The sequence below is a fragment of the Podarcis melisellensis genome, assembly GCF_964234715.1.
Source record: "Podarcis melisellensis genome assembly, chromosome: 5".
NCBI lineage: Eukaryota > Metazoa > Chordata > Lepidosauria > Squamata > Lacertidae > Podarcis > Podarcis melisellensis.
The window spans coordinates 281238-305355 of NC_138537.1; the positions used below are offsets into that span (position 1 = coordinate 281238).

The following is a 24118-nucleotide window of genomic DNA, read 5'->3' on the forward strand; positions in this document are numbered from 1 at the left end:
TACAGCTCCTGATTTTCCTTCATTTATTGTGTCTTGCTATGGTGCTGAAATGGGGGGGGGGGGCTTGGAGTGAGAACCCCTCACTCCTTTGGAACTTTCAAGTGCACAGCACCTTGCACATCAGGATTTCCAGAACCCTAAAGGGTGTGTTTGTTTCCCACCTCCTTGCAGCCTCTTTGCCTGGGGCTGTCAGATGCTGAGCCAAAGGTGGGTGGTTGAGATGGGTGCTGAGGGTTGTTGTCAGTCCTGCTGAAAAGCCGTGTCTAGAGCTCCTCACTGCCGTTCAGAGGCAAACCATCTGGGCCTCTGCTGAGATGTGCATTATCTGGCAGCCTGCCTGATAAAGTGACAGGCCTGGGGGCCCAGGAGGAGTAAATGCTGCAGAGACGGGGGCCCAGTGAGTCCGCCAATTGCAGCCAGCCCCCCAAGTGGCCCTTCCACCTGTCGCCCCAGCTTTGCAAACATAGTCCCTGGTGCAGTGTTTTCTTGGTCAGGGGCTCTCTGGAGCTCCAGTGATAAACACAAGGCATACAAAATATGTAAAAACACCTCAACAATTGAAGCCTTACCTATTTGCAATTTATTTGCAGTTTAGGAGGGACCAGTTATGGTTGTGGTAGTTACAGGTGAGAAATAAGGGCTGCCCTGAGGCCACCCAGTGAGGATCAGGCCCGAGTGGAGATGCGCCCCCCACCCCCGTCATAAGCCTCAGTCACATGTCAGAGTTCATGGTTAGCGGCTGAATGTGAAGCCAGCGCAAGCAGCAAACCACAAGCCTCTGCTTAGCGTGGGGACCACCCAGGAGACTCTGGTTTGCTTCACTCCAGACAAACCACCGCCTGAAACCTGGCTCCCTGGGCCTGGCTTGTTTGAGGGCAGCCAGCTAGGGACCCCTCTACCTCCCTTATTACTTGTGCATTCCTAGCGATTGATGCTCATCATGGTTTCAGGGAAGTAATACATGATCCTGCTCTCAACTCTCTTTACGCCCGCAAGACTTTCTGGGCAGAGACGCTGCTTCGTTTCCTCCCAGGGCCCACCCCAGAGTGTCAATTCCTGTAACTTTTCATACTACAACTAAAGAGTTTGCTGTGCCACACAAACCTGCCTGTAGTTCCAGCACTCATGACTGCCACACCAGTAATGGCTGCCGGTGCAGAAGCTGAGCTGAGCTTGAGGAAGAAGAGCTCATGGAGCATTCGCTGCTCCAAGAGTTTGTAAGTGGGACACTGGCCACTTCCTCACCTGCCCAGTTTCTCTAGGTAGCTGTTGGGTCTTTGAGCAAGCAAGCTGATCCGCCGAGTGTGCCTGGAGCGCCACCCAGTGGCTTGTCAGGAGCCAAGCACCTGGTGCTCCAGAGCCCTTCAAGAGAGTCGGAGCAGGGTCCGCAGGGCTGTGTGGAATCAGGACTCCTGCCTCTGGCCTCCTCTGGGTTGCTTATTCTCTAAATAATAGCTCTGACACCACTCAGGGCCAAAGCCCTTCCAAGCTGGCTCACATAGAAAGTCAAAATGCAAAATACTAATAAAATTAACTTATTAAGACTAAAAAATAAAACAGGAAGCTGTAAACATTCTGGCACATCTACCCATGAGCTTTTTCTCATCTGCATATATTTGCCTTAGCTAACTTATGCCACAAGCAGAAAATGAGGGCCCAAAACTAAGGAGAACAGCAATATTTTAGAATCCTGATGGTTCAATTTCCATATGGCCATACAGTAGTTTTGAAGCAGGGAGCAAATGGCTTTTAGGTGAAGCACATGTGTGCCATAGCAGGAATAGTCAGGGGAGAGAGGGGGAGGGATTCCTTCCTGTGTGAGAGAGGAGAAAGAAATCCTTCCTAAACGAAATGCAGTTGCCACCTGCCATTTTTGTAAGGACCTGCATTCCAAGCAATACATACGCAGATATATATATCTATATATATGCTTTCGTAGATTTCCACGGGTACAGGAATGCAGGTTTTGGTGTCCTCGGGTGTCTTCCCGTGTAAAAGTTGGGGTGTCTAGGCGACGTTTCGACGAGGTCTCACTCGTCATCTTCAGGCTGGTGCTTTCGGCTTCTTGTTACTGGAACAGAGCAGGATCTCAGTGTTTGAGTTCCTATAAATACTGTTGAGGGGGTGTGGTGTATAGCCTCCAATGTTCTGGGCAGAGAGGAAGTTCCCAGGCTAGTGTGCCTTTTCTTCTTTTGTTCCTTAATTACTTGAGGGATATCTTGAGTGATTTCTTGAGTGATATCCTGAGTACCACTTAGGTGGGTCATTAGGTGTGGATTAGTTGCTAAAGTCTTTGTGTCTTGACCTCTTGAACTTTGTGAAGAGTTTTTCTGAGAAGATGGCTGTACTGCACTTAGTTGTGCTCTGGCTTGGCTTCGTGTATAGGGGCGAGCTGTGGTTTTGTGGCCTGTGTCAGCCAGATCTGTGTAGGGATTGCAGCCTACACCCCAAAATACAATTCACTATGGAAATAGAAGCCAACAACCAACTTCCCTTCCTTGACGTCCTAATCTACAAAAAACCTGATGGCTCCCTAGGACACACTATCTACCGGAAAAAAACACACACCAACCGCTACTTACATGCACAATCACACCACCACCCTGCACAAATAAACTCCGTAGCCAAGACTCTCATCTCCAGAACCAAACGCCTGGCTGACAAAGACCACTTGACAACTGAGTTACAGAATCTCTCAAATGTGTTAATTGCCAATGGATACCAGCAAAACAGGGTTACGAAGCTAATCCAAAAAGAAACACCCCCCAAAAACCAAGACACAGAAGAAAACAATGGCATGGCCCTCCTTCCTTATATCAAGGGCACTACAGATAAAATTAGCAAAATCCTCCATAAACACAATATCAAAACAGCCTTTTGCACCAACCAAAAAATAGCCAATATCCTCAGAAACCCCAAGGATAAAATCCAGTTGGAAAACCAAGGGGTCTATGAAATACCCTGCAAAGTCTGCCCAGCCACGTACATTGGACAAACAAACAGACGAATAAATGCACGTATCGCAGAACACAAGAATGCCGTCAAAAAAGAAGAAAAAACTTCCTCTCTTTTCCAACACATGAAAGAAACAGGACACGAAATTAATTTTGCAGATTCCAAATTGCTCTTTAACATGGAACATCACCACAAGAGAATAATCATGGAAGCCATCGAGATAGAGAAACACCCTCACAACATGAACAAGCGTGACGACACATCCCGCTTGCCAGACATCTGGAAATTAGCCCTCCCCACAAAAACTGACACCAGGTCCAGAGGCACACAGAACGCCATCACCAATCAACCACACCAGACCCAAACCCAGACCCTCTCCACAGATAAATTACAGACACCATCCAGTAGCCAAACCATGGTGGCACCTCCGGATGCTCCACCCCCCTGCAATCCCTACACAGATCTGGCTGACACAGGCCACAAAACCACAGCTCGCCCCTATACACGAAGCCAAGCCAGAGCACAACTAAGTGCAGTACAGCCATCTTCTCAGAAAAACTCTTCACAAAGTTCTAGAGGTCAAGACACAAAGACTTTAGCAACTAATCCACACCTAATGACCCACCTAAGTGGTACTCAGGATATCACTCAAGAAATCACTCAAGATATCCCTCAAGTAATTAAGGAACAAAAGAAGAAAAGGCACACTAGCCTGGGAACTTCCTCTCTGCCCAGAACATTGGAGGCTATACACCACACCCCCTCAACAGTATTTATAGGAACTCAAACACTGAGATCCTGCTCTGTTCCAGTAACAAGAAGCCGAAAGCACCAGCCTGAAGATGACGAGTGAGACCTCGTCGAAACGTCGCCTAGACACCCCAACTTTTACACGGGAAGACACCCGAGGACACCAAAACCTGCATCTATATATATGTATATATATGGATTGAACAGACAGAACACAACTTTCAGTCCCTGTAAATTCAAATGCAGCCCCAAAGGCACAAATTCCTGGTTTGCCCAGGAGAAAACGGGCAGCGCAGCAGCCCTGCGGCTGGCCAAACCTGTCTCTTCTTGCTGGAGGACTGAGATGTCCCTGCAAAAAGCTGCTCTCCCCCTACCAACCTAGATGTCACCCTCTGGAACCTGACGCTGTGGCTTCTGGGTCCGACTCCAGATCCAGCTCTGAGCTCCCCCCAAACTCCCAGCTGCTCAACCTTGGCTCAGATCTGCCCACCAGTTATGAAAGAATCCCATTTTCCACAGACCACCAACAGCCATCTTGGTCCCTCTAAATATTTTGACCTTTCCGCAGCTGGTGTTCAGATGGATAACTACAGTGACATGCGCTTAGCTCAGCATCATGCAGGGACAAATGCCATGGCTTCCTCTGGGAGTCAGCGAGACTCACACTAACCTGCCTTTATCCCCCTTGGCTCTTCCTCAGTTGGGGGTGGGGGCGGCGGTCTGCTGCCACCCCTGGGGATTCTGTGTTAGCCCTCCTGGCTGTGTGTCTGCCAAGTGCCATCCCACAGCACTGTGCCTTTCCCAATCCAACAGGAACACCTCGCCCTCACTCAACCGCAACACCTGCCTTGGGGAACCTGCTCCCACACACCCTGACTCTCTCCCAGGTGACTGAAGTGAAGCCACTGCCTGCTTGCCCACTCACCCTGATGCTGCGTGACGGATGCGCACAGGGCTGGCCCATCCATGAGGTAGACTGAGGCAGCCACCTCAGGTGGCAGAATCTATGGGGTGCCTCCATGGATGCCCTCTACCACCACCCTTGCGACTGGAGGGCGGCTGGTTGGGGTGGCTTCCGGACTCGGGTGAGGCCTCTGCACAATCTTGTGGGGCTCTCCTGAGATATCGCCAGAACACACAGCTTAGGTGGGGCGGCAAGGGGGGAGGTGGGCTGAGCACCTGCAGGACAGCAGCTTCCCATCTCGCCTCAGGTGGTGAAACAGGATGCATGTGACCTTTATTTTTTCCCTTCTGTTTATTAAATTTCTATACCACTGGTTCACGGCATAAAAATACAAGCAGGGGCAGGGGAGCTGGCAACCCGGGAGCCCGGCCATGCGGCCACTGCGTGGAACTCATCCGAACCGCTCAAGGGGAAGAGGCCTGTCTGGGCAATTTAGTGCTCGGGCCGAGAGACTGGCAGTCCCCCCGAGCTCCCAAATGATCTGATGAGCCAGCAGCGGCCCAGGCTCAACCCGGCCATTATCTCAATCACTCGAGCAAGCCGGTCGATTGGTTTGGGCAGGGCTGACAGCTGGCAAGATGATGCGGTTGTCACTCCTTGCAAGGGAACAGGCAGAGACACGGCATCCTGATTAGCAGCCAAGCAGGGCGGGATGTTCTCCTGCCTGGAGCTGCTCTGCATGGATGTCGGCGCCTTTGACGCCGCGTCCCCTGAAGGGAGGCTCTTGCAGCGATCGGAGATGGCCGACTTGTTAAAGCTGTTCTGACAGCAGAGCGGCAAACCCTAATCCCCCCGCACACCCGCCCAGTGTGCTTGTTAGCCCAGCGCCTCACAGCCAGCAGTAAAGCCCTCTGACGGCGGTCATGGAGGACCGGAGCTGGGATGGGCACAGGCTGCCGGCTGCCAGGGGAGCAGGAGAGGGCTCCACACCCATCTAGACAGGCTCCACCTGGGGCAGAGCTGGCCAGGCCCATCAAGGAGCTCAAGGCAGGAGAGAAGGGCCCCGCCTGCGCGGCCTGGCATGCAAGCGGAGGAATGTGTCCCTCACCAGCCACACCACTCCCAGCGGTGGTGTAGTAGGGAGAGTGGGTCTGAATGCCCACTTAGCCATGGGCTGTCCAGGCTGTCCTACCTCACAGGGTTGCTGTGAGGATATAATTCAGGAATCATAGAATCATAGAGTTGGAAGAGACCACAAGGGCCATCGAGTCCAACCCCCTGCCAAGCAGGAAACACCATCAGAGCACTCCTGACATATGGTTGTCAAGCCTATGCTTAAAGACCTCCAAAGAAGGAGACTCCACCACACTCCTTGGCAGCAAATTCCACTGTCAAACAGCTCTTACTGTCAGGAAGTTCTTCCTAATGTTTAGGTGGAATCTTCTTTCTTGTAGTTTGGATCCATTGCTCCGTGTCCGCTTCTCTGGAGCAGCAGAAAACAACCTTTCTCCCTCCTCTATGTGACATCCTTTGATATATTTGAACATGGCTATCATATCACCCCTTAACCTCCTCTTCTCCAGGCTAAACATGCCCAGCTCCCTTAGCCGTTCCTCATAAGGCGTCGTTTCCAGGCCTTTGACCATTTTGGTTGCCCTCCTCTGGACACGTTCCAGTCTGTCAATGTCCTTCTTGAACTGTGGTGCCCAGAACTGGACACAGTACTCCAGGTGAGGTCTGACCAGAGCAGAATACAGTGGCACTATTACTTCCCTTGATCTAGAATGCTATACTCCTATTGATGCAGCCCAGAATTGCATTGGCTATTTTAGCTGCCGCGTCACACTGTTGGCTCATGTCAAGTTTGTGGTCAACCAAGACTCCTAGATCCTTTTCACATGTACTGCTCTCAAGCCAGGTATCACCCATCTTGTATTTGTGCCTCTCCTTTTTTTTGCCCAAGTGCAATACTTTACATTTCTCCCTGTTAAAATTCATCTTGTTTGTTTTGGCCCAGTTCTCTAATCTGTCAAGGTCGTTTTGAAGTGTCATCCTGTCCTCTGGGGGAATAGCCTTCTGAGTGGAGTTGCAGGGGGCGGGACTGGATGCCCTCGGGGGTTCCTTCTAAGAATGGGAAGGCCCTGAAGGGCCCCGGGAAGGGGGGGCCTCCGGGCGAGGGGAGCCTGGTGCGCCCCCTCTCGGGCGAGGCCGGGCCGGCCCCCCTCGGCTCCAGAGCGCGGGCTCCTCGCCTCCCCGCCTGGGCCCCTCCGGGCGCGCCTGCACTACAACTCCCGCCATCCTGCCGGGCTGGCGCGGGGGCCGACGGGAGCTGCCTTCCTGCGCGTCCGATCGCGTCCAATGGCAGCGGTTGTTGTTGTTGTACGGGTTGCGCAGGCGCAGTTTGCGTTGAGCGGCGCGTTCTACATCCGGGCTTCCGGACGTCCCGCCTCTCGCGCGCTCAGCGCATGCTCAGAATGCCGGTCCTCCCCGCCCGCCGGGCTTCTGAGGCGAAGAGGGAGGGAAGGAGCCGGCCCCGCCCCCCCGCGCCCCGCTTATGACGCCGCGTCGCGCGTCGCCTGCCTGTTGCGCGTGCGCAGAGCGAGGCGGCTCCGTGACTCCCGCGGCCTCCCGTCCCGCCTCCGCCGCCTGAGGAGCAGCAGCAGCAGCAGCAGCCGCCGGAGGGCCGAGCAGCGAGGCCACGGGCGGGCGAGCGAGTGGTCGGGCGGGGAGCGCCTGCCCCCCTCCCGGCGCCATGGAGGCCAAGTCCTCGTCCAGCAGCGGCCGCCCCCCCGTGAAGGGCATCCTCAAGAACCCCTCCGCGGGCAGCGGCAGCGGCGGCGCCGGCCTGGTGGCGGCGGCCCTGGCGGAGGCCTCCACCGCCAAGGCCAAGCCGCCCGCCGCCAAGCCGCCCGCCGCCGCCGAGGCCCCGCTGGGAGGCGCCTACGACGCCGACGCCCAAGGGTGCGAGGCCGGGCCGGGCCGGGCCGGGGGGGGCGGGGCGCGGGCGAAGGCGGGGCGCAGCCGAGGGAAGGGCGCCGCTCCGGCCCTGGATCAGCTTCCCTTCGGGGCTCCCCGGGGGCGGGACGGGGAGCCTCCTGGTCAGATCTCCCTGCTTGCTGCCTGGGGGTCCTGTTTTGGGGGCTGCCCTTCGTCAAGGGGGGGGCGTGTGCGACCTCGTTTCGTGATTGGAACAGGCAGATCTGAGCGGTCATCTGTTCTCATTCCAGATGGGCGGGGTATAAATAATTCACTAGTAGTATTATCATCCACCTTTTCTCCAAAGACCTCGAGGTGGTCTTTGCCCTTTCTCCCTCTTCGTCTTGTCCTTACAACAGCCCTGTCGGGTTGGGGGGTTATAAGACCCACCCAGTGAGCTTTGTACCTGAGCAGGGGCTTTAAGGTGGGGTTGGATAGATCAAAAGGGTGAGTTGCCCTGCTCTCTAGGGAGAGGGAATAGGGTTTCTGGAAGAGAGAAGTGCTAATGTTTCTCTCCGTTCTAATTCCATTTCTTTCCTTTCTCATGTTCTTTTAGTAAGAAGTCTCAGAAGTGGGATGAAATGAACATCCTAGCTACCTACCATCCAGCGGGCAAAGACTACGGCTTAATGAAGATAGATGAGCCAAGCACTCCCTACCATAGGTAAGCCAGTCACGATGATTAAAAGATAGGTTGCCCTTGTGCACTTCGCCAGATAAAGGCACTTTTGATAGGCTAAACAGCAGCCTGGAGTGAAAAGGTTGCATGGCGTGGCAGGCTTTTTGTGTTGCAGGGGTTGCTTTTGATTAATTAGTGCACATTTGTGTGCATGATAGGCTTTTGGGAAGTGCAAGCTCCAATTATATATTTTTTTTTAATAAAATTTTTATTAATTTTTCAAACACATAATAAAAAACAGACACATCACAAAACAAAAACAAACACAACATTGAACATATATCGACTTCCCCATACCTCCCTTTCGCTGTATCCTTATTCCAAAGTTCTTTAGCAACCCTTTAGTCAGTTTATCTAATTAACTTCCTTTTCATTAATTTTCCTCAAATTTATTAGTTACAGCTGTATTTCTCTACTTCATACCCCTTGACATCCTAACACTCTTCAATTTTACAACAATTTTTTAAGATATATTTTAAATTTCTTCCAGTCCTCTTCCACTGTCTCTTTCCCCTGGTCTCGGATTCTGCCGGTCATCTCTGCTAGTCCCATGAAGTCTGTCACCTTTGTCTGCCATTCTTTCAGAGTAGGTAGTTCTTGCATCTTCCAATACTTTGCCAGAAGAATTCTTGCTGCTGTGGCTGCATACATAAAAAAAATCCTATCCTTCTTTGGCACCATTTGGCCAACCATGCCCAGGAGGAAAGCCTCAGGTTTCTTAGGAAAGGTCCATTTAAGGACTTTCTTAATTTCATTATAGATCATTTCCCAAAAGGCTTTAATCTTTGGGCAGGTCCACCAAAGGTGGTAGAAAGTACCTTCAGTCTCATTACATTTCCAACATTTGTTATTGGGCAAATGGTAAATTTTTGCAAGCTTGACTGGGGTCATGTACCACCTGTAGATCATTTTCATTATGTTTTCTTTTAGGGCATTACATGCCGTGAACTTAACACCAGTGGTCCATAACTGTTCCCAGTCAGCAAACATAATATCATGACCGATATCCTGTGCCCATTTAATTATAGCTGATTTCACCGTTTCATCCTGTGTATTCCATTTCAACAGCAAGTTATACATCCCAGACAAATTTTTGGTATTGGGTTCTAACAATTCTGTTTCTAACTTTGACCTCTCCTTCTGAAATCCTATTTTCCTATCCTGCTTAAATGTCTCATTTATCTGGCGATAATGTAACCAATCTCGAACTTTGGACTTTAGTTTCTCGTAACTCTGAAGTTTAAACTTCTCACCATCTTGTTCTAAGATTTCACAATATTTTGGCCAATTAGAGTCCATATTAAGTTTTTTCACCGTCTTAGCTTCCATTGGTGACAACCACCTGGGGGTTTTACTTTCCAACAAATCTTTGTATCGAATCCAAACATTATATAATGCTTTCCTGACAATATGGTTTTTGAAACTTTTATACACCTTTGCCTTGTCATACCATAGATATGCATGCCAACCGAAGTTATTATCATACCCTTCCAAATCCAAAATGTCTGTATCCTCAAGAAGCAGCCAATGTGTCCGGCAGGGCAAAGCCCCCTCTATCTTTTGCATCAGTTAAAATCTTAAATTTTATTCTGGGCTTTTTGCCCTGCCAGACAAATTTAGATATGTCTTTCTGCCACTTCTTAAAGCAGTCCATCTTGTCTAAAATCTGTAACGTCTGAAACAAAAATAACATTCTAGGCAATACATTCATCTTAATAGCAGCAATTCGACCTAACAAGGAAAGTCTCAGTCTAGACCATATTTCTAAATCTTTCTTTACTTCTGTCCAACACTTTTCATAATTATCTTTAAATAAATTCACATTCTTAGATGTTAAGTTCACCCCCAGATATTTCACTTTTTTTGTTATTTCCAACCCTGTTTCACTCTGAAATCTCTCTCTTTCTTCCATTGTTAAGTTTTTTTTCCAACACTTTCGTTTTCTGTTTGTTCAGTTTAAATCCTGCTACTTGACCAAATATCTCAATTAGTTCTAATACTCTTTTGGTACTAGTGTCTGGCTGTTGCAAAGTTAACACTAAGTCATCTGCAAATGCTCTTAACTTGTAGTTTTTGGCTCCGACCTGAATACCTTTAACCAACTGGTCCCTTCTAATCATATTTAACAAAACCTCCAGGACTGATATAAAAAGCAAAGGGGATATTGGGCATCCCTGTCGTGTCCCTTTTTCTATTAGTATTTCTTCCGTAACCACATTGTTTACTATTAACTTAGCTTTTTGTTTAGAGTATATTGCACCTATACCCTTCAAGCTCCAATTATAAACTATATCTCTCAACAAATTTATATATTGAGGGAAAAGCCCTTCTACTCTGTTTAAAGAGACCAATTACAGCATTTAATACATCTCTGAATATGACATAGTTGGATATAGCCTTGATTTTTGTAGATACCTTTGGTATCTTCAGCACAGGAGTTGATTTACACAAAAATACTTGAAATAAGGAGAGCTGGCATTTAAAGGAATCTCTTTTGGCACGCAAGTAGCTTGGTGGTGCTGCTTCTTCAAGTGAGGCTGTAGCAGCAAGTTCTCTTGATGTCCTCTCTGTGTCTTACTTACCTTTGCAGCATGGCAGGAGAAGACGAAGATGCAGGCAGCGATACAGAATGCAACGAAGCCGTCACTGCAGATGTGTTGGCAAAAAAGTAAGTGCTCCTGGGTGCAGGAAGGATTCTTAGGTTTTATGCTACATTTTAAATTTATATTTTTACCTGAACTTGCTTATTTCTTTGGGTGTGTTATGCTACTACTGTAATCTGTCCTGTGATCTTGGGCTAAAAGTATTATGAAATAAAATAAATAACCCAATAAATCTGTGTAGGTTAGCAGCTGCAGCGCATGGCAAGGGGCCGAAGATCCTCGCTCAGCAGGAAGAGAGCAGCGACGAAGAGGATGAGTCGGAGTTAACTCCTGAAGAACGTGGTAGGTCTTGCTTTGCCAGTTAGAGCCAAATGGTGCCTGTGGAATAGCTGAAATGTGTGAAGGGCTAGATAGTTTTTATTTTTCATATTTGCACAGATGTTGTTGTTTAAGTGGTGCTTATCCCTATCTATGTGTCGGGACGCAGGTGGCGCTGTGGGTAAAACCTCAGTGCCTAGGGCTTGCTGATCGCATGGTCAGTGGTTCGAATCCCCGCGGCGGGGTGAGCTCCCGTCTTTCGGTCCCAGCTCCTGCCCACCTAGCAGTTCGAAAGCACCCATAAGTGCAAGTAGATAAATAGGTACCGCTTTATAGCGGGAAGGTAAACGGCGTTTCCGTATGCTGTGCTGGTGCTGGCTCGCCAGAGCAGCTTCGTCACGCTGGCCACGTGACCCGGAAGTGTCTCCGGACAGCACTGGCCCCCGGCCTCTTAAGTGAGATGGGCGCACAACCCTAGAGTCGGACACGACTGGCCCGTATGGGCAGGGGTACCTTTACCTTTACCTTATCTCTATCTATAGATGGAAAGCTGAGGCAGAGGATGGTAATTTGCCTGTGACCATCCAGTGGAGCTGGGAGGTGGGATTGAAGCCCAAGGAACAGACTCTTGACTTTGGACCCCAATAATATAATATTTATAACCTGTGAAAGAAAGATGCTTGGGTTTGAAGGCACTCCTGGGGGTTGGATTCCATTGAAACCAGTGTTGTTAATTGACTTAAGCCCTTTGCAATGAGGGGCTCCTCTTTGAGTATGACTTAGCTGGAATAGAGCCCTTAAGTGTCAGGTAATGGCTGGGACCTTCTAACAAGTGGAGTTGGGGTTGGGTTAACAGGTAAAAGTTCATCCTTCCTAGATCTCTACCTCCCCATGGCATGATAAAGATGCTTGGTGACAGTTATGATTTTGGATGTTTTCCTTCCCCCTGAACTTTCCAACTAAATTTCTAAATTTCAGGCTCTTGGTGAGACACGGAGCTTTCTCCAAGTCAGCAGTTCTTTTGACTGCATAACATCCTAGAGGAGGGAGAGAGCTGTGGTGGTGAATGAGCTGCATTTTCCTTTAAGGCTACCTGCAGGGGCCAGGGAACAAGTTGGAAAGAATGGTCGCTCTTTGACGGATCAGTTTGGGAAACATGTTCTTGCCTCTTTTTGCAATTACACGCTGCAGTTCTTGTGTGTTCATACCACGGCTTTCTGAGAACTGCCCTTGAGAATAGCTGGCATTTGTGCTGGGTATCTTTTTTTTGTACCCTTAAGCCTTCCCAGTTACCTACGCTTATGCCTGACTCCAGAGGAAAATGGCTGAGCTTGGGAGCTGCTTAGGTTGGTCTGTCTCCTTCCTTTGACTTTACTAAGCAGAAAAATAAGCCACTGATTTCTCAGTGCGAAGGCCCAACAAAATAGACATTGGTGTGGTTCTTGCACAGACTGTGCATACACACTTGTGCAGGTGGTTTTTGGCTGCTCAGGTGGAAATTCTGCTCCATTGCGGACCTGGAAAAATTCTAGTTGAGCACCCTGCAGAAGCTGGGAGGAGGAAATGTTCTGGAAGTTCTAGACTGACCAAAAACAAGTTCTGTTTGTGCTGCCTCCCTACCCACCCATAGCCTTTGGGATGAGGTCGGCTATAACTCTCCTTAGGAAATGCACCCTAGGGAATGTGGTAAGTAATTCCAGTTGAACACATTTATGTACATTGTCTCCTGGCCAAATGCAATGCCTCTGCAGGATTTTTTAAAACTTTCCTGTTGAAATTTTGATTTTTTTTTTTTTTGATGGACCCCAGTTCTTGTAGTTCAGGGTCTTCATGGCAGCAGGCAGTGGCGGCAAGGTCTGCTGCAGCTTTAGCAGAGTGTGTAAAATGTGAAGTTGCAGGAGGTATCACAATCGAGAAACAATGGCTGATGAGTAGGTCTACTGAATCTGTTTGTTCTCCGTGCAGAGAAGAAGAGGCAGTTTGAGATGAAAAGGAAGATCCACTACAATGAAGGCAAGAACATCAAGCTGGCCAGGCAGCTGATTGCGAAGGAGCTGCATGGTGACACAGCCAATGAAGAAGATGACGATGATGAATGTGATGATGAGGATGAAGACGATGAATGTGATGAAGAGATGCGGGACACAGTAGACCTTGGTGAGCCAGTTACTCCCGAAGTGCCTACAGTTGGTGCCGGTCAGAGAGCACTTCCCCATTAGCGTCGGCTCTACGAGCCACAGAGTGGAGGGCGTTTGGCAGGGCTGAGAATAGGTTTCAGATTCTTAGGTGCCAGGATGAAATCCCCAGGCAGGCTCCTAGGCAGCTGCTCTAGGGCTTTGGCAGCCTTGGCCATCTTCAGCCAAGGGTTTGCTTTGCATCGCCTGACAACTCTGGTATTTTCTTCAGAATGATATACAGTACCAGCTTGAAGTCTATATCATGCTGTCGGTTTCATGATTTTTGAGCTGGCAATATGTGTTTGGTGAGACATTCATCAGGTAAACATCCTGATATACCAAGAGATCACAATGTCTGAAATAAGGATGTAATTATGTAGAGGTGAACAGGGTAACGTCCTGGAAAGGGCTGCTTCTTAGCGGTCTAAAACTGACACAACTGACAGAACAGAACAACAGGGACAGAAGAAATTGTGAGAGAAGGCATGACTGGCTTCACATATTTTACATGTTGCAATTTTTTTCATAGTGCGTGCGTACGCGCACACACACATTGTGATTCACTATATATTGCCATGCTGAATATTATGAAACTGTTGACATAATGTGGACTTCAAACTGATTTTTGATGATGTTTCAATACATTGCCTATCCCTAGTCTGTGTGTGAGTGAGTACGTTTGGCGCACTATACAAAAATCACAATGTGGGAAAAACCATGAAGCCAGCCCACACTTCCTTGGAAGTTTTCAAGCAGAAGTTGGATGGCCGTCTGTCATGGATGCCTTAGCCAAGCTTCCTGCATTGCAGGATGTTGAAGTAAATGACCTTTGTGGTTTCTCCCAATTCTGTGATTCTCGCAATTCCTCCAGCCCCTCTTAAACTCTGCCAGCTCAGCTCTCCCCTGCCAGGGGGCAGCAGATCACAAGAGCAGGTGCTGGCAAAAATCACAATGTGGGAAAACCCATGAAGCCAGCCAATGGCTCTACATAGCTCCATCCTTATTTCATCAGTATATTGCAATGTTTAACTGGTGATATATCACGATGTCGAAAACCAGATATTGCCCAGCCTTAACAGCCAGCTCTGTTTCCATTGGAGGGACTTGTTCCTATTTGCCTGCAGGGGCCGTTCTCCTTGAGGTAGAAATGGGAACTGTGGAGAGACAGAAATGGGCAGTGTGTTGCCATTCTTGTTTTTCCACTCCTTTTCCAGGTGACTGGAAGGCAAGCCCTTCTAGGATTTGTGCAGCTGGGTGGAGCCCAAGCAGCCAGCACTGCCATGTCTGCAGACAGACTCAGTGTGTGTTTGCGTGAGAGAGAGAGAGAGAGAGAGCGAGAGAATTGGGCAGCAGCTGAGCTGGCCTGGAGGTTTGCGTTTGCACTCCTCACACAGCGTTCTGCATGCAGAATGGCTTATTCAGCTGCTGCTGAGCTGGTTTGGCCTTCCCTCTTTGCATGCCTCATTTACCCATCCTCCTTTATCCTCACATGAATAAACTGAATGCTTCTCTCGGAGATTTCAAAGGCTGCTCAGTGGCACTGACTTCTTTATTTTTAGTTGGCTTCTGCTGCTGCTGCTGGCCAAGTGGCTTCATTCACAAAGACACTTTGGAAGCAGCCGTGTCAGTGATGCCCGAACAGTTGGGTTTTGAGATTCTCCTCCCAGATGCAACCCAGACATTCTTCTATCCCATGATACACATATGAACTTCAGTTTCCAAGTTCTTTAGTTCTAAGTCTCTCCTTTAGCAGAAATACACCTTTGACATCTGGGCTAGAAAAGGCATTGATAACAAAGGGAGCTTTGAAAAGAATAAGCCAGGCATAGGCAAACTGAGCCCTCCAGATGTTTTGGGACTACAGTTCCTATCACCCCGACCCCTGGTCCTGTTAGCTGGGGATCATGGGAGTTGTAGTCTCGAGACATCTGGAGGGCCGAGTTTGCCTATGCCTGGAATAAGTACATGCAGAACAGCACTGTGGCAGAGACGGGCGACAGAGGAGGATCTGTGAGCTCTAGGAGAGAGTAGTGAGCCCAGGTGTCCTGTGGAATGGTTGAGGGAGCCCCGGGAAGAGAAGACACAGGTGATATGATAGCTGTTTTCTGCTGTGAAGATATCCAAAAGGACCTCTCCAAACAGACAAAATGGCAAATGCTGTTTGGTATGAGGTTCATTCCACGCCAAATCACCTGGGGCCATGTGCTCTCACAGCTTAGATTTTCTTCATTTTTTTAATGTGTAGATAGATACCTATGAGATAATTTTAAATAATTTTAAAAGATTTTTTGGGCGCAGATGATTTTTTTTTTGAAATTTTGGTTTTTTGTGCGATTTAGGCTAATGTAATTTCTGTGTCAGTTTAAGAAAAACCTTTTTCGCTCATTTTTCAACCAATTGGGCTTATTTTGGTATCAAAATAAAGGTACTTGTGGTCTCTTTCAAAATAAGGTATAAAAATGGTACTAAGTGCCACAGAAAAGGGTCACCGACCATTCAAAGTGATTTTTTTTCATTTTATTTCTGGTGGGTTTGATAAGCCATAGCGTGCAAACCACAACTAACATGTGTTTCATACTTTTGTTGTAGAATGGGCTAACCATGTACTTTTTATGTTTTAAAAATAAGGAGGGGTTTTTTGTGGTTATAAAATAAATTGATTTTTAAGTAAATTGTTTGCACTTTTTTACTTTTTTTGTACAGGTTTAAGGTCTCCTTGAGCCTGAAATATCTCACCCATTCATGAGAATAGTTAAAATTGTATCCCCTTATGTTACAGTGTCATCTGATATATTTTTAAAATTAAGTTTTATTGATTATTTAATAAAAGCAAAATACGTCTCAGAGCCCTTGTTCATTTTATTGTGTCAAACACTTCTGCAATGATATGGTCAAATCTATTTTGTTTCTCATACATGTAATATGGTAATGAGGCTGTATGTGTGTGTGTGCGCGCATGTAAATGTATATGTGACGATAGATAGATTGGATTTTACAATTTAATATTCAACCAAATAACACAATATAACATTTGTCATATAAACAAAAGAAGGAAAAAAACCCCACCCCATGACTTCCCTGGTTCTTTAAATATTTATTACTTCTGCTTAATTTTTGTCTTATTTTTATGATCTTATACCTCAATGTACTTAACATTTTTATACCAAATTGCCATGTGCTCTCACAGCTTCATTTTTATACCAAATTTTATTTCGTAATTACAATTCCACTACATTTGAAAAAACTTTCTCTTTACACTTCCAGCATTTATTGGAACTAGTTCTATACATTTTTTGCAAGCTTAACTGGAGTTAAATACCATCAGTACATCATTTTCATATAATTCTCTTTCAGAGTTGTACAAGCAGTAAATTTTAAATCAACTTTATCCATAATTTGCCCCAATCTTTCATTTCCATCTTGTGCCCATTTAATCGTTACACATTTAACTTCTTCATTTTTGGTTTCCCATTCTAACAATAAATTATACATTTTCTTCAGTTATCCTCTACAATTTCTCTTTAAAATCTAGATAGAGTATAGCTAAATCATTTCTTTATATCTTATTAAAAAAACCCCATTTACTTGAAAATAGTGCAACCAATCATTAACATGATCTTGAATCTTCAAAATCTTTCCATTTTAATTTCCCTTCTATTTCTATTAAAAGATCTCTATACGTAAGCCATTTTTCTCCTTTTTTTAAATTGATGTTGCTTCCGTTGGTGACAACTACCACAAAGTCTTTTGTTCTAATAAATCTTTATATTTTTCCCATACTTTTAAAAGTGACCTCCTGATTATGTGATTATGGAATATGCACTTTCCCTTTATAATTCCACAGGTACGCATGGCATCCAATTCTGTTGTCATGTCCTTCCAAGATCTAACAAATCTGTATTTTCCAATTTAAAACCTACTGGCTGTTGCTGGGGAAGGAGGGGGAGAGGCTCAGAGTGAGCATTGTCACAATGGTGTTTAGATGGAGCTGCTTGCCAGGCTCCGTATTTGCTGAATTAAAACCACAAAATAAGAATTTCTTGCTTTTTCTTTGATCCTTGAAGCTGCTGGGGGAGAAGAGAATCCCTCAAGTCTGATACTTATTGCCTAAATCCTTTGGTTTCATTCACAAGAAACTTGTTAGATGTTTTTAAAGTACAAAAATAAATACATTTTTTCTTGCTGATTCAGAAAGGTCATATTGCATACAGTGGTTAAAACAGCATCATTGACCATACTACATTTATGGGAAACAAAATAGCTTTGACCATATCATTTCAGAAGTGTTTTACACAATAAATTGAACAAGGGCTCTGAGACATAGTTTGTTTTTATTAGATCCTGCAGGAAAAACAAAATCAATTGAACTCATTAATAACAATTACGGAAGTTCAAACAGCAATTAAAGAGGGAAAGATTGGGAAGGCACCTGGACCAGACGGATTTACAGTAAAGTATTATAAAATATTAGGTGAACAACTGATATCCCTGTTAAGAGAAGTTATGAACAATATATTGACAAAAGGACTGATCCCAAAGACATGGAAAGAAGCCTATATTACTTTGATTCCAAAACAAGGCACAGATTTATTGAGTGTAAAGAATTATAGACCAATTTTGTTATTAAATAATGATTCACTTTGAATGGTCTCCTGTGCCCAATTTTGTTTTTGTTTTTTTAATAATATTTTATTAAGTTTTAGAAATAACAACAAACAGAAAGAAGAAAAAACACATACAGAAAAATATAAAGTTACAAAATACAAAAAATACAAACATTTAACTTATAAAAAAGCAGAAAAAACACACTAAAAAGAAAACACAAAAATCCCTTTTTTAAATTTCTCCTCTTTGATTCACTTATTTTCCTGACTTCCTCACATCTCCCTTTTTTGTATCCCTTTTAAAAATTATTTCAGCAAATTCATATCCAATTAATTTATCTATTATCAATCCAAAGAGATAAACAACTACCTGACATTCAGAAGACATCTTAAGGCAGCCCTGTTCAGGGAGGTTTTTAACGTGTGAGATTTTACTGTATTTTTGGTTTTTATGGAAGCCGCCCAGAGTGGCTGGGGAGGCCCAGCCAGATGGGCGGGGTATAAATACAGTGGTGCCTCGCAAGACGAAATTAATCCGTTCCGTGAGGCTCTTCGTATAGCGGTTTTTTCGTCTTGCGAAGCAAGCCCATTGACAGCTTAGCAGATTAGCGCTACAGCTGTCAAGCGGCTTCCAGCGATCAGCTGTTAAGCGGCTTATCAGCGGAACAGCTGATAAGCGGCTTAGCGGCTTAAGAAAAGGGTGAAAAAAGCGAAAAAAACCCACGGGGAGATGCAAAATTTTTTTCGTCTTGCGAAGCAACCCCATAGGGGAATTCGTTTTACGAAGCGCCTCCAAAACGGAAAACCCTTTCGTCTAGCGGGTTTTTCGTCTTGCGAGGCGTTCGTCTTGCGGGGCACCACTGTAATAAATTATTATTATTATTATTATTATTATTATTATTATTATTGTTATTATTATTATTATCATTATCATCTTATTTTTAACCTTGTTGCTAGAACTCCTTCAGCTCATTTCAATGTCATCAACATTCAAAAATTTTACAGTGTTTCTGTAGATAAATTTTAAATTTCCTCCAATCTTCTTCCACCAACTCTTCTCCCTGGTCTCGGATTCTGCCAGTCATTTCCGCCATTTCCATGTAGTCCATTACTTGCATCTGCCATTCTTCCAGAGTGGGTAGGTCTTGTGTCTTCCAATGCTTTGCAATAAGTATTCTTGCTGCTGCTGTAGCATACATAAAGAAAGTTCTATCCTTCTTTGGCACCAATTGGTTGACTATGCCCAGGAGAAAGGCCTCTGGTTTCTTAGGGAAGGTGTATTTAAATACCTTTTTCAATTCATTATAGATCATCTCCCAGAAAACCTTAATCCTTGGGCACGTCCACCAAAGGTGAAAGAATGTACCTTCGTTTTCTTTACATTTCCAGCATTTATTATCGGGCAAATGATAAATTTTTGCAAGCTTGACTGGGGTCATGTACCACCTGTACATCATTTTCATAATATTCTCTCTTAGGGCATTACATGCCGTAAATTTAATCCCTCTGGTTTCTCTTCAGATCGTATAAATCTCCTGCGCCTGATTTTGGACCAAAAAATCTTTACAAAATAATTTGAGGTTATCTCATAGGTATCTACACATAGTTTTTTTTTTTTTGAAGAAAAACTGAGTCATGAGAGCATGGTCGAGTATTAAAATCAGGTGATTTGGCGTGGAATGACTCGTGAGTAAGTGTAAAATGATGTTCATGGGGGCAAGAAATCTAAAGTTTGCATCAGTGCTCCTGGGATCGGCAGCAAATGACCAAGAAGGAGACCTTGGGTTCTAGTGGAGACCTTGATGAAGATGTTGAGTAAGGCTAGGGCAGGAATAGGCAAATTCCAGCCCTTCAGATGTTTGGGACTACAATTCCCATCATCCCTGACCACTGGTTCTGTTAGCTAGGGATGACGGGAATTGTGGTCCCAAACATCTAGAGGGCCAGAGTTTGCTTATGCCTGGGCTAGGGATTGTTAGGAAAGGGATTAAGAATAAAACTGCCAAAATTGCTACGTCGTTGCACAAATTTGTGGTGCAGTTTGGAATGTCGCCTCAAAAAGAATATTGTAGAGCTGGAAGAAGTTCAGAAAAGGACAAAGGGGGTGAAACAACGAACCAGTGAGGAAAGGTGACAATATTTTTAGTTCAGAGGAAAGACAAGCAACAGGAAACATGATAGAGGTATAAAATTGGGACTAAAGAACATCTTTCACACAGCACAGAGTCAAGTTATGGCAGAGATGGGCGCCAACTTGGGTGGCATTAAAAGAGGATTAGAGAAAAGCTTGGCAGATCAGGCTCCCCCAGTGACCGACCACTGTGCCTGTCCTTCTGCCGCCTCTTTCGGAGGCAGCAGGCCTCTCCGTACCAGCGGCTGGTGTTCCCTGGTGCGTTGCACTCATGTCCTGCCTGCGGGCATCCCTTAGGGGCAACTGCTTGGCCCCTTTGAGAACAGAGTTCTGCCCTACACAGGCCATGGGCTGGATCCTGCAGGGGGCTCTGCCATCACTTCAACCTCTGGAAGCAAATTTTATCTTTGCAAGTGCACTGAAGCTGTGCCTGCCCATCATATTCTGGCCAGTCTGAAACACGTTATGTGCATTTCTTGACTGAGGTGAGGTTTTGTTTTTTACTGTTGTCTTCTTTCTGACAGATTGGGACTGTTGAATAATATGTTAGCCATGACATTCAGAGTAGTAGGAATAAAGCAGATGAGAATCAAATCAAGGCCTAATGAATCTTCCCACCAGAACCCCGACGACGACGTGCTGGTTAGCTGCTGGCCGTAATTCCGCGGATGACCTTTCTTGTGAAGCTGTGCAGTTCACAGAGCAAAGGAAGCTGAAACATACGCATTTCTGAACTTCCTGTCAGCCTGAGTCACTTAGAAATCCCTGTAGGATACTTCATCTCGTTTCAGCACAGTATTTGGACAAGAGCAGGCCTTGAATGTTGATTCAGTTGAGGGGTTGCAGTCCTTTCAGCTGGGTCGGGGGGGGGGGGGGCTTCTGTGTTTGTCCCCTTCATGCTGGCATGCCGGAATGGGTGGCTAAGTGCAGGAGGGTCTGGCTGCCCAGGCTCCTGGTCTTCTCCCCCAGCAAGGCCCTGGGGTGCTTGTGAGTTGAGCTCCTTCCACTAAGCTCCCTGTGGCTTCCTACGACCTCCAGTTGTATCACCAGGACTCCGTCTTTGCCCTTCCCACAACTGCAGAGCCCAGTGAAGGGCTTCCCTCTAGCATGCAGGCCTGTAGACTCTTTGGCAGCTGTTCATAGAATCATAGAATCATAGAAGAGTTGGAAGAGACCACAAGGGCCACCGAGTCCAACCCCCTGCCAAGCAGGAAACACCATCAGAGCACTCCTGACATATGGTTGTCAAGCCTCTGCTTAAAGACCTCCAAAGAAGGAGACTCCACCACACTCCTTGGCAGCAAATTCCACTGTCAAACAGCTCTTACTGTCAGGAAGTTCTTCCTAATGTTTAGGTGGAATCTTCTTTCTTGTAGTTTGGATCCATTGCTCCGTGTCCGCTTCTCTGGAGCAGCAGAAAACAACCTTTCTCCCTCCTCTATGTGACATCCTTTTATATATTTGAACATGGCTATCATCTTTTCTCCAAGCAGAGGGACAAGTCTGGGTTGAGTTGCCTGCTCTCAGTTGCTCACTTGCTGCCTTTGAATGGAGGGCTGGTTGTGGGGCTGAAGCCACTGCGGGGTTTAAGTCACTAACTGTGTGGCTTTTTAAAGGACTCTTTCCTCAGAAATGGGGTCTGAGTTGGATGCCTGCAGGTTTTTCTTATTAAGAATGGGATTTCCTACCTCTCTATGAGGCGCCAGGAAAAAGGTGCATTTTCTCCCCTTGTCCCTCTCTTTACCCCAAGTCCTGTAGGAATGGTGTGGGTGGTGTTTGGGGAGTATCGGGCTAAGCTGTGAGGTGTAGTGTGGAGCTCCCTGCTCAGTTGTCTAAAGAGCTGTATGCGTCCCTCAACTTAAGACACCTGCTGTGAGACTAAGATGTCGGGAGGGAGGCCAGGAGAGACACTTGGGGCAGCAAATCCTCATCAGTTGGCTACAAAAACCTTGGAACTGGGCAGGGAGGAGAAGGCATACATGATGTCCCAGATCCCCGTGTCTTTCTCTTCATCTTCAGAGATCTTTGATGAGGTTATTTTAGCCTTGAGAACCAAGTAAAACAAAAATGGCATCGCTTTGCCCCACCAGTTGATCTGTGAGTCGCTGATCTCTCCCCTTCCCGGTCACCTGGTGCACTGCTGTTAGTCGAAGATGCTGCTCCCTTCCCTTTTGTCTCTTCAGCCACCTGCTTGACAGCTGTGGGTTGTGTGTGTGTGTGTGTGTGTGTTTATATATGTATAGTTCTGCCTCTCCGTGTGCCTTCCTGCTTAGTCTTCTCTAGGGTAGATGTACCTCCTTGGCCAGCCTGTTCAAAAATGGTGCTAGACTTGGGGCTGGTCCAGTTCTTGCTGGGATTATGTGCGGCAGATGCAGAATCCTGACCATGAGGTGTGGATGCCTCAGTCCCTTGCGCTTGGTTGCCCAAATTGGATTTATTTCCCAGGTGGCTTCAGGCCTGCAGTCCGGGAGGGCAGCTTTTGTGACCTGGAAGATGGTTGAAGCATGTGGGTGGTTTAAAAGGCCTGCGTGATGGACATTGTGGGTGGGACCCTGCAGCTAGTGGAGATGATCCATGCGTTTGGGCGTTGTGCACACGCTTTGATGGACTCAGGTTAACCATTTGGAGTTTCACCCTGTTCAGATGAAAAAGAATGATGCTGCATGCAGGCATGTGACCGTCTGGGCTCTGCTCCTGTGAGGGTGAACGCTTGCCCCACAGACACACAATCTTTTGTGATGTAAACTTCATCTGGTGAGAAATTCCCCGTTTCTTTTTTTCTCTTTCCTACAGCACCTGATCCTAGTGACCCACTTGAGAAAATTGCACACAGCCTAGAAGAAGTCTGCTCAGGACTGTAGCTGATCCTGAAGCCACACCTTTGTATTCACTGCATTTGCACACCTGCAGTTGTGACTCAAGTAACTGAGGAGCAGGTCGGCTCCCACTTAGTGTTGCCAAGTGTGGTGGGAGCTGGCGAGACTTTTCTCTTAGGCAGACGGAAAACTCTGCTGAGGTGGCTTATTCTTGTGCCTGGCAGCCACAGAGAAGACGGCTTCATGCATAAACAGCAGGATCACATGACGTACAATGCAGGTGACTTTGGCACATCCGTGTTGCTCCTCTTTATGGTTTTGAAACAACCAGTCACTTTGCTTTCTCCTATTCTATTTGGCAGGACCTTCTAGGACTTAAAGTGGCCACATGCCTGGTAGAAGGGCTTTGGCATTGATGTGCCAAACTTTACGACTAGAATAGATGAACCCTTACACTGAACCGCTTGACAATTGACAAGGTATTTTGAAAAGAAAAAAAAGGGATTGATTGATTAATAGGTTTCTTTTTGTAGAATATTTATTCTTTGTTAATCTTGCTAGTCTGTATCTTGTTGCTGGAGGGGGAGAAAGAGGCAAAGAGGGAGGCGGCATTAATGCAGCCAGGAGCAAAATGAAGGAGAAACAGGGCTCTGCATTCCCTCCATGCTTCCCAGAGCTTCCCTGCTGTTTTGGGGGGGCTGTTCTGAGCCTGGAAATGATGTTCCAACCCTGCCAGGCTGTGCAACCTTCTCTGCTTCTGCTTGTGGGCTTGGCTGTGGAGTGTTGTCTTGTGGGCTCTTTCACCCTGAATCTCCATTGAGCTGTGTGCCACCTTGTCAGCTGAGGCAGCCCAGGGGCTTGCCACACTTTCCCAAAGTTGGAGGGAAGTGTGCTTTGCAAATTGCGCTGAGAGCATCACTGGCACCCGCCTCCCTCCCTCTTCCTGTCCAGAGCGATAGGGTGGCCTGGTGAACTGTGCTGCCATGCCACCTGTCAGTGGTTGCAGATGGAAGTCCAGCCTTCGTGCTGGAGGCCCCAAGTGGTGGGGTCCTGGCAGATGGATGAAGGCAGGGGAGAAAGAGTCGTGGGCCTGGCTTGTTTCCTCTCTCCAGACTTGAGTAGGGAGACAATCCTGCTTTGGCTTTTCATTTCCTAATTTTGATCTAAATTCCATGTGTTGACCCAACTCCATATGACTCTATGGA

General features: G+C 46.6%; 1 protein-coding gene and 1 long non-coding RNA gene across 3 annotated transcripts; both read left to right on the forward strand.

Moving 5' to 3' along the window:
- The first annotated feature begins 7290 nt into the window (after positions 1-7290).
- PPP1R2 (protein phosphatase 1 regulatory inhibitor subunit 2) lies at positions 7291-23429 on the forward strand. 2 transcript variants are annotated; one of them, XM_081911406.1, is made up of 6 exons: positions 7291-7570; positions 8142-8249; positions 10855-10932; positions 11109-11209; positions 13151-13342; positions 20622-20691. In XM_081911406.1, the coding sequence occupies exons 1-6, from the start codon at positions 7362-7364 to the stop codon at positions 20633-20635; spliced, it is 702 nt and encodes a 233-aa protein (XP_081767532.1). In that variant the 5' UTR covers positions 7291-7361; the 3' UTR covers positions 20636-20691. The 2 variants fall into 2 exon arrangements, with proteins under 2 accessions (XP_081767532.1, XP_081767531.1); XM_081911405.1 differs by lacking the exon at positions 20622-20691 and adding an exon at positions 22891-23429 and having other exon boundaries at positions 7294-7570.
- LOC309370025 lies at positions 21572-22134 on the forward strand. The gene is made up of 2 exons (XR_014168366.1): positions 21572-21687; positions 21728-22134. It is a non-coding gene; the product is annotated as an uncharacterized lncRNA (long non-coding RNA).
- Positions 23430-24118: the final 689 nt, after the last annotated feature.

Coding starts and splice junctions, on each gene's coding strand:
- PPP1R2 (XM_081911405.1), top strand. CDS start 7,362: ATGGAGGCCAAGTCCTCGTCCAGCAGCGGCCGCCCCCCCGTGAAGGGC. Junction 10,933..11,108: donor GCAGATGTGTTGGCAAAAAA/GTAAGTGCTCCT, acceptor AAATCTGTGTAG/GTTAGCAGCTGCAGCGCATG. Junction 11,210..13,150: donor GTTAACTCCTGAAGAACGTG/GTAGGTCTTGCT, acceptor TTCTCCGTGCAG/AGAAGAAGAGGCAGTTTGAG.